The following is a 13,686-nucleotide window of genomic DNA, read 5'->3' on the forward strand; positions in this document are numbered from 1 at the left end:
AGACATTAATAAGGATAAGCTCACAGGGTGAGAAGTAAGACTATGCATATTTTAGGTCAGCCTTAAGCAAAACAGTAAAAATGGCAGAACCCCTCCAGGCTCTTGTTTCTAATCATTTCTTAGCACTGTCCCCCTTTAAAACATTCAGAGCCTTACTTCCAAGCCCTTTCCTACTGAAATTTGCTCAGTATAAAAGTTTTATATAAGACATTTAAATTTTACCAGGATTTTATAATAAAGCGTCATTTCTTCTAGTGATATCTGCATTTTTAAAACAGATGTCAAAGAATGTAAAGGAAAAAAATAAAAGCTTTGCCCCATCAGGGGAAAGGTTGAACAATGCCACTTTCTGACACGCTGCCTTTGTGGTGCCTTTCACCATCCATGGCTGAGGACAGATTTAGAACAAGGCTTGAGAGATGGTCTTGGATTCAGAAGATCTTGATTTATGACTTACTTGCCTCTGCTGCTTGCTGAGGCTGGGCAACTGACTTAAGCACTAATTCAGTTATGACGATTATTAAGCCAGTATGGTCGACACTCTGTATGTCAAACTTTCTTTGAACCATGCCCAGCCCATACTGTGTTCAATAACTGTTGGTTACTATTATTGTTCTTATTAGTTCTTTCTCTATATATTATTTACTTTTTGGATTTAGAACCTCAGATGTGCTAAAAACTTCCTATAAAATGAAAGCACTTAAATTATCTGAAATGAAAGCAATCTACTTAGACTTACTGAGCTTGGCAAAATATATGCATATCTAGTGCTTAGACAGTGACTAATCACTCAATATCTGTCCTGTAGATACCTGAGTTCTAGCCCCTAGCCACATTGTAGCCACCCCCAAATTTTGGAATTATTGTGTATCATCCATCATCTGTGCCTTAGTAAAGTTTATCACAGCTGAACGTCTGGGCAAAATGAAATCACTGAGTTAAGATCACTAGGATGAGATTTCCTAGATTTGACCCAATACGCTAGGTATGTGATGAAACTGTCAAATTATAATATGTCCATGGATCATTGCTGAAATAAAACATGTGGACCAAGGGTACAGGGTTAATGTATGTAGGTGGACTCTATTTTCTGGATATGTCCTTGACACATAGATCTATATCTTGCTCAAGTTCCGAGACAGAACATGACAATATTAATTGGCTTTAGTTTCTTAATCTTTAATGACTGAGATGTTTTTCACAAATTCCTGATCAGGTGCTAATTCATTACTGTCTATAGACTAAATGTATTAATCAAAAGTTCAACACAAGAAAAGAAGAATTCAGAAGAAATTTTAACCACTTATAACTGGAAATAAGACAGACTAACAAAACCTAAGACAAAAATGCCAGTGGCTGGTCATCATCAGCCAAAAGGAAAAACTAGGATTGGAGAGGTTTTAGAGGTGAAGAAAGTCTAGTCCTCAGGAATAGTGCCATTGGGAAAAGTGTGTTTCCATTTTCAGACAAATACAGCAAAATATCAGACTTTCATTGTCTGTGGTCAGCAAAAAGCCATAACAGTCTCTAGAAGGATCATAATTTTAAGCTTTGTGTGTCCTAGCTTGAATCCCTCATGCGTAGTTAGACGTAGTCTTAAGTTCTCCCAATAAATTCAATTTGATGGCCTATTTTTCACTCCCTGGCATGCACTGCTATATACTCTTGCCACATATGATCCCATGGCCTCCTCTATTACAATGACAGAAACTACAGAATCTTTTTTTTTTTCTTTCTTTCTTTGAGACAGGGCCTTGCTCTGTCACCCAGGCTGGAGTGCAGTGGTGTAATCATAGCTCACTGTAACCTTAAATTCCTGGGCTCAAGTGATCCTCCAGCCCCAGCCTCTTGAGTAGTTGGGACTACAGGCATGAGCCACCATGCCTGGCTAATTAAAAAAAAAAAAAAAATTGTAGAGATGGTATCTCCCCATGTTGTCCAGGCTGGTCTCAAATTCTTGGCCTCAAGTGATCCTCCCACGTCAGCCTGCCAAAGTGTTGGGTTTACAGGTGTGAGCCACCATGCCCAGCCCAGAAAAATTTCTTTAAAATAATTACCAGTACTTGTACATGAATGTTCATAGCTGCATTATCCATAACAGACAATAAGTAGAAATAGCCCAAATGTCCATCAAGTAATGAATAGATTAAAAAATGTGGTATATCCATACAATGAAATGTCACTCAGCATTAAAAAAAGAATGAAATACTAATACGGGCTATAATATAGCTATCATTTTAAAAGATTACGCTATGTGAAAGAAGCCAGTCACAAAAGACTTTATATTATATTATTTCATTTACATTAACAGTCCAGAATAAGCAAATCCATAGAGACAGAAAGTGGATCAGGGATTGTCTACTGCTAGGGTTGAAAAGAGTAGTTGCAGGAGACATGGGGAGTGACTTGAAAATGGGGATGGGATTTCTTTTGCGGGGTGATAAAAATGTTCTAAAATTGTGCGCTGATGGTTGCACAACTCTGTAATTAATAACCAGTGATTACTAATGCTGGTTAACCTATTAACTAATAACCAGTGACTAATACACTTTAAATGGGTAAATCGTATGGTATGAGAATTATATCTCAATAAAGCTCTTATAAAAAAACTAAGTTCTAGATTCAAAATTTTATTTCTTATAGCACAGAAGATATTTCCCCAGTGAAGACAATACAATCTTATAATGCTTACTCCCACTATGGAAAAATCAAGGTTTAATCCATGTACATAAAAGAAAAATGGTATGCACATGTCTTCAGAATTATCCATGTGGACATTAAATATTTTCAGATGATGAGTTTTAAAAAGAGTCCAAAAATAAGCCCAGAAAATGCTTAAGTCTGGGTTAGCCTAAACAACTCGGATGGTTTCAATCTAATGGAAAATGACATCACAAACTAAACAGGTATATATTAAGGGATTTTGGGAAAGAAAATAATGTAAGAAATGAGAAAAACAAGGAGATACCTGAAAATCAACCCAAAAACCCATCAAGTAACAGAAAAACTCCAAAGGATATTTACCCATTCATTTTTATAACACATTTATGCACCCAGTGCTGTAGAGATAAAGATACGTGTAGGACACTGTCCCTTACCCTTGAAGAGCTCACATCCTAGAGTGTGGGATATTGTTTAGTTCCACCATGGTAACAAACCTTACTTGAAGGCAAAAAGACTGGGAATCATGCTCAATGCTAAAGCTAAAAATACAGATTTTTTATCTTTGAAATTATCGCCTTGATTTACTAGGAAATTACAGGAAAAGAATCATATGGATTTACTTATGACTTGTAGTTACAACAGACAGACTAGCACCATAAGGTCACTCAGAATTTGGAGACACAAGAAAAGGTCATATTTTAACTATTAAGATAGTAAAAAAATAAAATGGGTGAGTTTAGCCATCTGCAGAAGCCATCCATGTACATATGTAATACCAACAGGAAACCATTTCTAACCGGGCTGCTCATGCCCAATTACAATCAAGTACATCAGGAGGTCCTTGGTCTTCTTTTTACACAAACTCTCTTCCTAGGAGGTCTCTGTCCTCTCCCCAGGCTTCCATCTCCTCCACAACCATGACCCCCTCCCGCAACTCATTACTCCTTAATCAAGACTTCTCTTCTAAGGCTTCAGACCTATCTCTCCAACATTCTCCTGGATATCTCCATTAGCCATGGGCTCTAGAAACTGAAACTTGCTAAGCACCAAGCCACATGAGGTTGATATACTGATTACGCAACCTCTAAAATTTCAGTGCCAGGAAAGGAACAGCCTTCCTCAAGTAGCGTTACACAGGACCATATAGTAGCTACGCATCTTTGTAACTTATACCTTAATCTTACTTTGAGATGAAAGCTATACCTGCATTTCTGTCATAAGATAAAGAGGGAGAAATATCTTCCCACGTGTTGATGATACACTTTAAAATCACAATCCAGGAGAGGCCTCAAGCAACAACTGGCCTTTGCATCTAACTACTTACAAAGAAAGATTCCACGGTAATTGTGATGAAGCTAAAGGTGCTGTCTTTGGTAAACATCTTTCAAAGTTCAATCATTTAACAAGTAAGAACTCCCGATAGCAAGTTAATTGCATCAAGTCACTGGTGGCCATTTTTCTTGGTGGTTTGGGTGAAAAGCCAAGTTATTCAGTGGGATATTCTAAAAAGTGGTGCAAAGAATTTTCTATGGTCATGAGAGAGAATTTCATACCTATCTTTAGATATTTCACACTAAATCATTCTGGCTTCTGGGTCTACAGGGTAACTGCTTCACCACTAGAGCATATCAAAAGTTACTTTTGTGAGAAAAATGCAGGCTTCCTCTGTGGGCACCTGTTACAGCTTTATCTTCTGATGTTCCCAGAGACACAACGGATAGGCTTCTCAACAACTACAGTAGAGAGTCAACTATGCTCTCTCCTAGAACTGGTTTTCAAAGTTTAGTTCAGACTTGAATTTCTTTACCAAAGTGTGTTCCATATAACATTGCAGTTGGGCTTGAGGTCGAGTAAGCGGGAGCGACATGAGGTTAGACAAAGCTAATCAGGTTTCTTCACTTCCAAACTCCTCGATGCAAATGCTAATGTAATGATGACTTTCCAGTATGAGTGCTTTCAAAGTTTTTCTGTCCTTGGAATCCTTCTTTTCTTAGAGTATCTCAGTGGTATTCTGCAGAATACATTTTAGGCAACAGTGACCTTTATCCTTGGAGAACTGTCATCCTATCTTTGGTGTTTAACGTTAAGCTTTCCACAATTATCAAAGGCCATGAGAAACAGCCACATATAATTTCCCTTGGGATTTGTTATAAAAATGTTGATAAGGACACTAGCCAATAATCACTTCAAGTGTAACACTGCTTAAGAGTTCAGGACCACCACCCAAGTTTGAATACAGGTCCTATTCCTTGCTGGCCATATGAAGTGTCCTTAATACTCTGTGCCACGTAATCTTCTGGAAACAGCCTCTCTTTCATAGGGTTCTTTTAAGGATTAAATAGGAGTTCATATGTACTCAGAACAGTTCCTGTCCATAGCAATCACTCAAAGGACAGCTATTTTTGTTATTATTATTATTACGTAGAGCCAGGAAAACAATGATGTTTCTTTAGGATGCTGCATGCTTCTTTAATTCAATATTAAGAGACAGACAAATCTTTGTTTCCTATTATATCCCTGGCTACAGGGAAGCTCAAACTGAATCTGAAGCTCAGTCATATCAACTATGCTAATCCCTATGATGTTCATTGATCTCTTATTTATATTGCAGGAATTGTATTGCTATGACTTTTTAAAGAATCCTTTCTGAAAACTGAATACATAAAATCAACATAGGAAATTTCCACTTGAATGTCCTCGGGCAAATAGAATTCAGTATGTCTGATACGTAGCTCTTTCTCTCCATGCACTAACCCTTTACAAATCAGGAGTTTTTCCTGGGTGCACTAGGTTGCTTTTGTTTGTTTTTCAATGATCATTTCCCAGTTCCCAAATTAAAACATTCCGTAACACCCGATGCCTCCCCCTCTCCATTTTCCCTTGGTCTCATTCATTCAGTGACCTTCTAATTTCTCCATCCCCTTCTTCACTTGCCTAAGACATCCTTAGTTAAGAACCTGGCATCTTTTAATGGACTATTCCACTGTGCTGCTACCAATCTCCATGGCTTTAGCTTTCTGCCAGTTCAGTTATTTTTCTCAATCTTCCCCCCCCCTCAAAAAGCCGTCACTGTTCACCTGCTTATAGGATAAAACCCAAAATCCTTAGTATGATGCACAAAGTCCTTTAAACAGTAGTCCCCACCTACCATTCCACTGCCCTGTTATTCTCCTCATTCCATGCCACACATTACTCACTGGTCCACCAGTCTGGAAAACTCATCCTTCCCCCATCTCTCAGACTGGAAAACTCCCATTCAGTCTTCAACTCTTAAACTCTCTTTGTAAAGGCCTCTCTACTCCCTCTGATATAATAAATCATTCACCTCTGTGCCCCCAGAGCACTTGTAACACCAGGATATAAGTGGTTGTTTCTATTTTAACTTTTTTAAAATAAATTTTGAGCTCCATGGGGGTAAGAACCAAGGCTTATTCATCTTTGTAGTCTCATAACATTAAAATTACATTAAGCACTCAGTAACTATCTGCAGAATTGAACAGAATTATATCCTCAGGCCTGGAAAGTAGCTAAAGAAAGTTATGACAATAATCAATTCTGCTGTAGAGGGACAACTGGCAAATGAAGGCCAACAGGAGGATGAGGGTCTTCATGAAAACTCTAAAAAAAAAAAAAAAAAAAAAGGGGGGGGAGGAATTGGATTGTAAGAACATAAACTCTTATCCAGCATGTTCTAGGGAGATGGCAGCTGTACTTGTAAGATGTGAATATTCTAATCGCCAGAGGGGTGCTTCAATTTTTTGGTAGTATGAAGCAGTCCTCACAAACATCCAATTTTAGATGCCAAGATTCTAAGCTCACCAGAACACAATTTGATTTGTACTGTGATTCCTAAGACACTGGATTCTAAGACACAGGATGCTGTGTGCCTAAAAAATGAATATATTCCTCATTTTAATAGATCTAGTATTTGCACTTAAACCAGATGCTGTCTCCCCCTAAAAAAGCTTTAAGGCAACCTTGATAACATTTAATACAAGGCAGTTAAAAAAAGAGATAATTAGGATAAAGGGAGAAATAAACTTTCATTCTGGGTTATCCATTCACTTCCATGAACTGGATACTATGAATCAGTCCCCTCAGACTTCAATTAACTTTGGATAAACTGAAGGAAATTTAGTTACATTGGCCCTGCTAGTTAGAAACTGAGTCTGTGAATAATGGTGATTCCACTTCTACCATGTTCCTGTCCTCCCTGCCTGAGTAGAGCTGAGATGGTTGACCCCATTCTTAACACAGCTTCTTAAATGTGGCATGTATGCCCTTCAGCGCTTATTCATCCTTGCCATAAAAGGTCTTGGCTTTCTGATTTCTGTGATCAAACTAGCTCCCTTTGTCTAAAGAAGGGCTCTGTAGCCCTTTGTTTTGGGGCCCATGTCACCAAATGATATAGTTTGGCTGTGTCTCCACCCAAATCTGATCTTGAATTATAGCTCTCATAATCCGCACATATCATGGGAGGAACCCAGTGGGAGGTAACTGAATCATGGGGGTGGGGTTTTCCCATGCTGTTTTTGTGATAGTAAGTCTCATGAGATCTGATGGTTTTAAAAAGGGCAGTTCTCCTGCACATGCTCTCTTGCCTGCCACCATGTAAGACATGCCTTTCCTCCTCCTTCACCTTCTGCCATGATTGTGAGGCCTTCCCAGCCACATGGAACTCTGAGTCCATTAAACCTCTTTTTCTTTATAAATTGCCCCGTATGAAAATGGACTAATACACCAAGTAACTTGAATGCCTAGTTTCGTTAAATGTATCATATGCCACGCTTTCCTCTCCATTCCAACTTTAAAAATATGTGGGAACAGCCGTAGGAATCAGTCTTGAATTATTTCCAGTGATGTCTACCGGACATTTTAACATTCATTCCATTATGCTTCTTTCCTCCCTTCCTTACCCTAAAATTCCTTACCTACCACTTTGTCTTCAGAGGCAGTCCTTCTCTCATTCAAGGTCACGCCTCCTCCCATACTTTAGTTCCCTAACCCTTCTCTCTCCTGCCTCCTGTGGGAAAATGCTCCCATCATTCCCAAGCTCTGCCCTCCTCTTCTTCTGGCACCTTTCTCCAGCATGTGAAAATTAGAGATTTTTAAGTAAAAAAGTGAAAACTAGAGTGAACACTGCACGACACTGTGTGAAGTAACCCCAACCACCATAAATATGTTTGCAAATATTTGCATGTGTAGAGAGCATCTTTGGAAGGAAACACAAGAAACCAAGAAAGATGGTAGCCTCCAGAGCTGGAAACACCACAGCCAGGGGAGAAGGTTGGAGAAGGATTCACTTTTCTCTATATGTCTTTTTGAACCCTTTGGATTTTGTATAATAATATACATGTATTCTCTACTAAAAATAAAAGTAACTAAATACACATTTTAATGTTCACATCTTCCAGAGTTCTACCAAATCCAGTGTTCTCCTTCTGCTACATGCTCCCGGGATATATAAATTCATTCTCACTGTTTCAACTACCACCTGTGAGCTGGCGACTCACAGACCTAATATCTCAGGCTTATATCCTTTCTACAAGCATCAGAGTTCTATCTCTCAGACTGTCAGACATTTACACGTGGAGATGTCACCAGGACCTCAACTCGACCTCTTCCATACCTCATTTATCACCTTCCAGCTATTCAGCCCTTCAGGAAGGACCTCTATAAACACTGCTGCATTAAAGGATGGACCTGCTGCAACTCCTCCTGAATTATCAGTCCCAGCTGCAAATAACTACTATCATCTTGTTTTGTAGTTACCAGCCCTGGGAATCATTCCTTCATACCCTAGTCCCACAGAACTACCAAATCAAACAGCTCTACCGTCCCCGGAAATATCACTCAGATCAGCCTGTCTACTTCATTTCTATCACCTTACTTAAGGCTCTAATCATCTCTTTCCTGGGCTCCCATGTAACTCCCCCCAACTTGATTTCCTTGTTCCAGCATCGCTCTTTTCAAAGTTACCCTCCACACAGCTGCCTGTGTGGTGTATATTCATGTCAATATCATGGTCTCACTCCTGGCTCACACCCTTGAGTGGGTCCCTAGACTAGGCATGGAGTCAGCAACTCTGCAGTGGGTACCACACCCTTCCCGACCTGCCCTTGCTGACCTGGCCAGCCTCATCTCCTCTCATTCTTTGCCTTCTTAAAAAAGGTAATACAACTGCAGTTTCCCTCAAATAAACTCTGCCATTCCTCACCCTGGCACCTTTGTTTATATTCCATAGGAATGCCCATTCCTAACCTCTTCAGATTCCCTTCATTTTGGCTATCTTTTCACCATCATTGGAGACTTGCACAAAGACCTAATGAAAGAACATTGAATAAAGATATCCCGTAGCTATGAAGATTGATAACTACCAGACTAGGTCCCAAGTCAATTACAAAGTAAAGCAACGGGACCATGATTTCCAGCTACTTTAATTCAGTGGTATCAGTAACTGATCTAGAACTTCTTTGACTGTAACAGTAATCATCTTGCACAATCACTGGAGGAATTTAAAGGAACAAGAGAAAACTCAAATTTTGGCTTCATAAGGTCTTACTGCCCAACAAGACATATGAAAGGTCCTGAGTAGGTATTAAGAATCTACAGAGTTCCCTCCTGTTATATAACATCTACTAACAACTTTAACTTTAGACTTTATGGTGAATTAGGTTAATATTTAGCCACCTTTTCGACTTGAGAACAATCTAATCAATTTGCTATGCAGGTAGTAGAATGACAATGTCTTTGTCTCTCAGAAAGGCTACCTTTTCATTGCTAGGATCATACCTTGAATTTCAGAGCAAGTCTTGGTTAATTTAGGCAGTGCAGAGAAAAATACATCTCTGTATTTGAACACTATAGGCTTAAGTCAGGAGACTGAAGGCTTTAATCAATGCAAGAAAAAAAAGTAAACCTTGAGTTTGCAATGCTAAGGACACACAATGGGGCAAAAACCCAACGTCCAGTGGCTCTTTGCCAAATAAAGATGTATCTGAATTATATGTGGTAATGAGGGAGAAATATGATGCAGAAGCGAAATATTAAAGATTAGATATCTCACTAACGCCATCAGCCATCCAAACTTATGGGAGGCACTATGGGAAAAACTCAGTCAGATTTTAGCTTTTACTCAGAGCTTTAGCCTTATCTTTGTGGCATAAACCAAGAATCAGAGAACACCAATATGGGATACATACAGTGCCTGGGATTTGGCAAATGGGTTCTTAACATTCTAAATTTATGACAAAGCCATGCCTGGTGCTAATCAAGGCAGTTTGAAAAGGGGGAGCATTTTGAAAAGCAAGCAGAAAAAAAAGCCTCTGAAAGGCTTTTCTCTATGAAATTAGGTTTGTAAAAGAATTTTAGTCAAAAGTGCATGCATGTATGCTACAGTTAAAATAAATTCACCTTCAATTCATTTATTCATTAATGCATTCAACAAATATTTATTGAATACTATGTGCAACAACCAGAAGAAATGGAATTCTAAAGACAGAGATAAGATACCTCTGAGACACTTCTCAAACAGCCATCCTCTGTTTTTCTAGGGGGTTGTAGGGAGGTGTCATGAATAAGAACAATTAATGGAATTTAATAAATATCTAGTCAGGAATGGGGCTCTCCAGGCCTCTCTCTCTTTTGCTAACTGTTATTTGGAGATAAATCACAGCTAAAGGAACACAAAATATATATATTAACAGATCAATGAGTACACATCCAAAGGACTTGGGGTAATCTCAATTTTAAATATACTTTCTTATTTTCTCTAAAAGTATGCTCGTATTTGTCAGGTTGCATAGCCCAATGCTGACTTGGGACACAGCCAGCTAGACATGCACAGAGAGGGCATCTAAAGAATTCCTGGGTTTTCTCAACAGGAAATGGCAAATTAAAGGCTCCTTAAGCAACACTGAATTCAAGGGTAGTGAAGGCAAATCTAGGGCTCTGAAGCTCCTTGCGCAGAACTGCAAAAGAAGACAGGACAGGGCAGATCAAAGAAAACACACGGGCTGTTTTCAGGAAGGGAACTCTGTGGAGACATTTCTTTGGAATTTGGTAGAAGGTCAAATAGGATAAAATGAAGGGAAAATGAAGGAAGCTCATCCTGATCATTTTGTGAAGGTCAAGGTAACTTACACAAAGATTTGCATCAACCCCAGAGTCCTCATTTTGGAGCTCTAAGTAGCCCTGGTGTTATGTTTTTTGTTCTTTTAGAGAACAAACCATCCCATTCTTGGAAAATGGTCTTGGATATCTTCCAGGGTAAAGTGGTTATCGCTGCGCTACAAGTAGATGAAAAGGTTTATTCAGGGACACTTAGTCCTCATAGATAGTCCCTTAAGTTAAGGCACATTCTGGGGAATATGCCGCAATTCTATGTAAATGACATTCACAGAGACTTAATCTTCTTTATTAAATGGTTGAAGGTAGAGTTGCCTATTTAGAGTCACAAAAGTCTGGATTTCAATTTAGTTCTACCACTGGCTGACTGGGAAATCTGAGGCAAGCTGTGCGAACCTCTCTGAACCTGTGTCTCATTCACAGAAAGGCGACAGTCTCTTCTCCATAGAGTTTGTAAGAAGATTAAATGATCTAAAATATGTGAAAGTGCACTCAAAATGATATATGAATGATAGTTATCAGTACTCTTTACCAACATTCTTTGACCCAGGTGCAATGCTATGGAGAGAAACTATGCTAACCACAAACAAGGCAGGGCTCTTGACCAATGAGCTCAAAAGATATATTACACGATCATGTACTTCAAAAATATATTTACTCCTTGGTAACATCAAATTCTATTTACAGTGTCAGTTCCAACTTTTTATTCCAATTTGACTTTGACCCCTACAATAATTATAGATTTAACATAAATGGATATTACCGATTATTCTCAATAAAGTGGAGAGAAATGTTTTCTCTACCATCGTCTTCACTGACAAATGATCTTAAAAGTAAGGCCAAAAATAAAGCTATCATTAAAACTACAAAAAAAGTTCAATATTATCTCGTGGATGGTACTCATGTGATGTTCTTGCTGTATTTTCAGGTTTTTACCAAACATTTCCTGAGTAGCCGTTAAATATTCAAACCATGCTAAGTACTCTGGAGGATATGAAGATGATTAAGATACGGTCCACGCCCCAAAGACACACACTGGCTCATTAAAGAGAGGCGCTGGTAACAACTGATAAAAAGGCAAACTGTCAAGGAATTTTCTGAGAAAGGTCTGAAGTGCTCTGGGAATAGAGGCAAAAGACAGATTTCTTCCAACTGCAGGCATCTAGCAGGGCTCCATGGGGAAAGTTATTTTGAGCAATGTGACGGAGGATAGGTGGGATTCCTTTGTCAGGTATGGCAGTGGTGGGTTAGAGGTTAGCAGTTAGGCTGAGACTCAAGGTTGAGCTTGACCCCAAAGGTAGATGAGGGCAGGATGTATTCAGAAATACTAGCTACAACAGCATGGCCGGAACACAGGGAGAACAAAAGAAGATGGCATCGAAAAAGCAAGTCAAGAGAATATTGTGGAAGGGTTTGAATGCCCCACTAAGAAGCTTGATTTTTTTCTACATGCAGAAATCCAGTGAAAGGGGAATGCCATGATGGGTCTTGGTTCTGGCAAGATGTACAAGTAGAGTCATTATGGAGGATTTATTGGAAGGGTGGGAAAGAGACTAAAGGGAAGCCAACCAGATAAGGAGCTATGGCCATAGGTCAGAGGTGTTAAGAGCTAGAAGGCTCGCAGTGGCAGCAGGAAGCAATGGATGAGTGGCAGTTTGCTTTTTCATCCTGAAGTGGCATACTCCCGAGGGCACTGATCTCAGACGCACTGTGTTGCCTACATTAAGAGCTTTTGGTGCCTTGGGCTCAACCAAAGAGATGAAAGTACTTAAGACCCACAAATCTGAGCAACATCTACTTTAAATCCTTGCTTGGTGGCATTTGTCTGAAGAAGGCACATTGTGAGTTAGAAGTGATCATGTGAGAAGACTTTTTAAACCAAGGGACCTGTGTCATAAGAAATGTAATACAGAACTAAAAGTCCAATGATTTGCATTATCCTGACACAATACAATACCCCAGATGTTTACATCTTTGTCCTCCCTGCAGTCATTGTGAGAGTTCTTTAGCCTTTTTCTCTTCTACAATTTCTGCTGTTTTTACATGACTGTGTTTTACAGGTGATGGCTGACAACTGGAATTGTCTCACTAACCTGCTATGATGGTGAGCATAAATAATAATTTCTGCGTTTGATGATGAAAAATAAGATGAAACAATTGGTTTCCCAATATGATCAAGCCAATAACCCTACTTTCTTAAATGTTTGAGGTAGATAATACGGCCAAACACATGTAAAAAAAATCATATAATCATAAAATTAAATAACCTACTTTTTTCTTAATTTCTATTCTGAAATATAAAATCAAAGCCTTGGAGACACATGCAACAAGTCAAATACCACCATCAGCATTAATTCCTTCACACCTAAAATATGAGTTCTTCATCATACTATTGCATCCATTGTCTTCTTTCAGATAACAACAACAACCAAAAAAGAGAATCTGCAAATGGAGCTAAACAGATTATTTTAGAAAACAATTAGACATAAAATGACTCTAAGTGAAGATTCCTGGCACTTTTCTATGTGTGCAAGTGTATGCACTCTGCATACCAATGACAAAGCTAGAAAGAAAACTCACCTGTTTTCTTCCTCAAGATCTGCTAGGATTCTCTCTAGCTCCCCTCTTTCCTCACTCTCTAAGGAAATCAAGATCTGGGCAGGACTACGAGGCTGGCTCAGGGGGGAGTCCTGGTTCAAACTTTGGCAGTAATGCTGGATTAACAAATGTTCATCATCTCTGGAAAATAAAATCAAAGGTTTTGGTTTTTTCCCCCCCTTATTTTGCTTTGGGGGTTAGGGACTCAGGAGTTTATTTGAAAATAGAAACATTTATTTGCTCTTAACAATTAATTAGACCTTTTTTCCTGCTTATAAAGACCTTTTGGTACTGTTG

At 38.9% G+C, this 13,686-nt stretch overlaps 1 protein-coding gene across 9 annotated transcripts in view; it reads right to left on the reverse strand.

The window, feature by feature from the left end:
• The window catches only part of DMD (dystrophin), a 2,105,574-nt gene that overhangs the window by 36,873 nt on the left and 2,055,015 nt on the right, over positions 1 to 13,686 (reverse strand). For all 9 annotated transcript variants that reach the window (XM_054470954.2, XM_063660502.1, XM_054470953.2 and 6 more), the window contains one exon: positions 13,372 to 13,530. In XM_054470954.2, coding sequence (XP_054326929.1) covers positions 13,372 to 13,530 — 159 coding nt within the window. The remainder of the gene's footprint in view (positions 1 to 13,371; positions 13,531 to 13,686) is intronic.

Source organism: Pongo pygmaeus, chromosome X (assembly GCF_028885625.2).
Source record: "Pongo pygmaeus isolate AG05252 chromosome X, NHGRI_mPonPyg2-v2.0_pri, whole genome shotgun sequence".
NCBI classification, from domain to species: domain Eukaryota; kingdom Metazoa; phylum Chordata; class Mammalia; order Primates; family Hominidae; genus Pongo; species Pongo pygmaeus.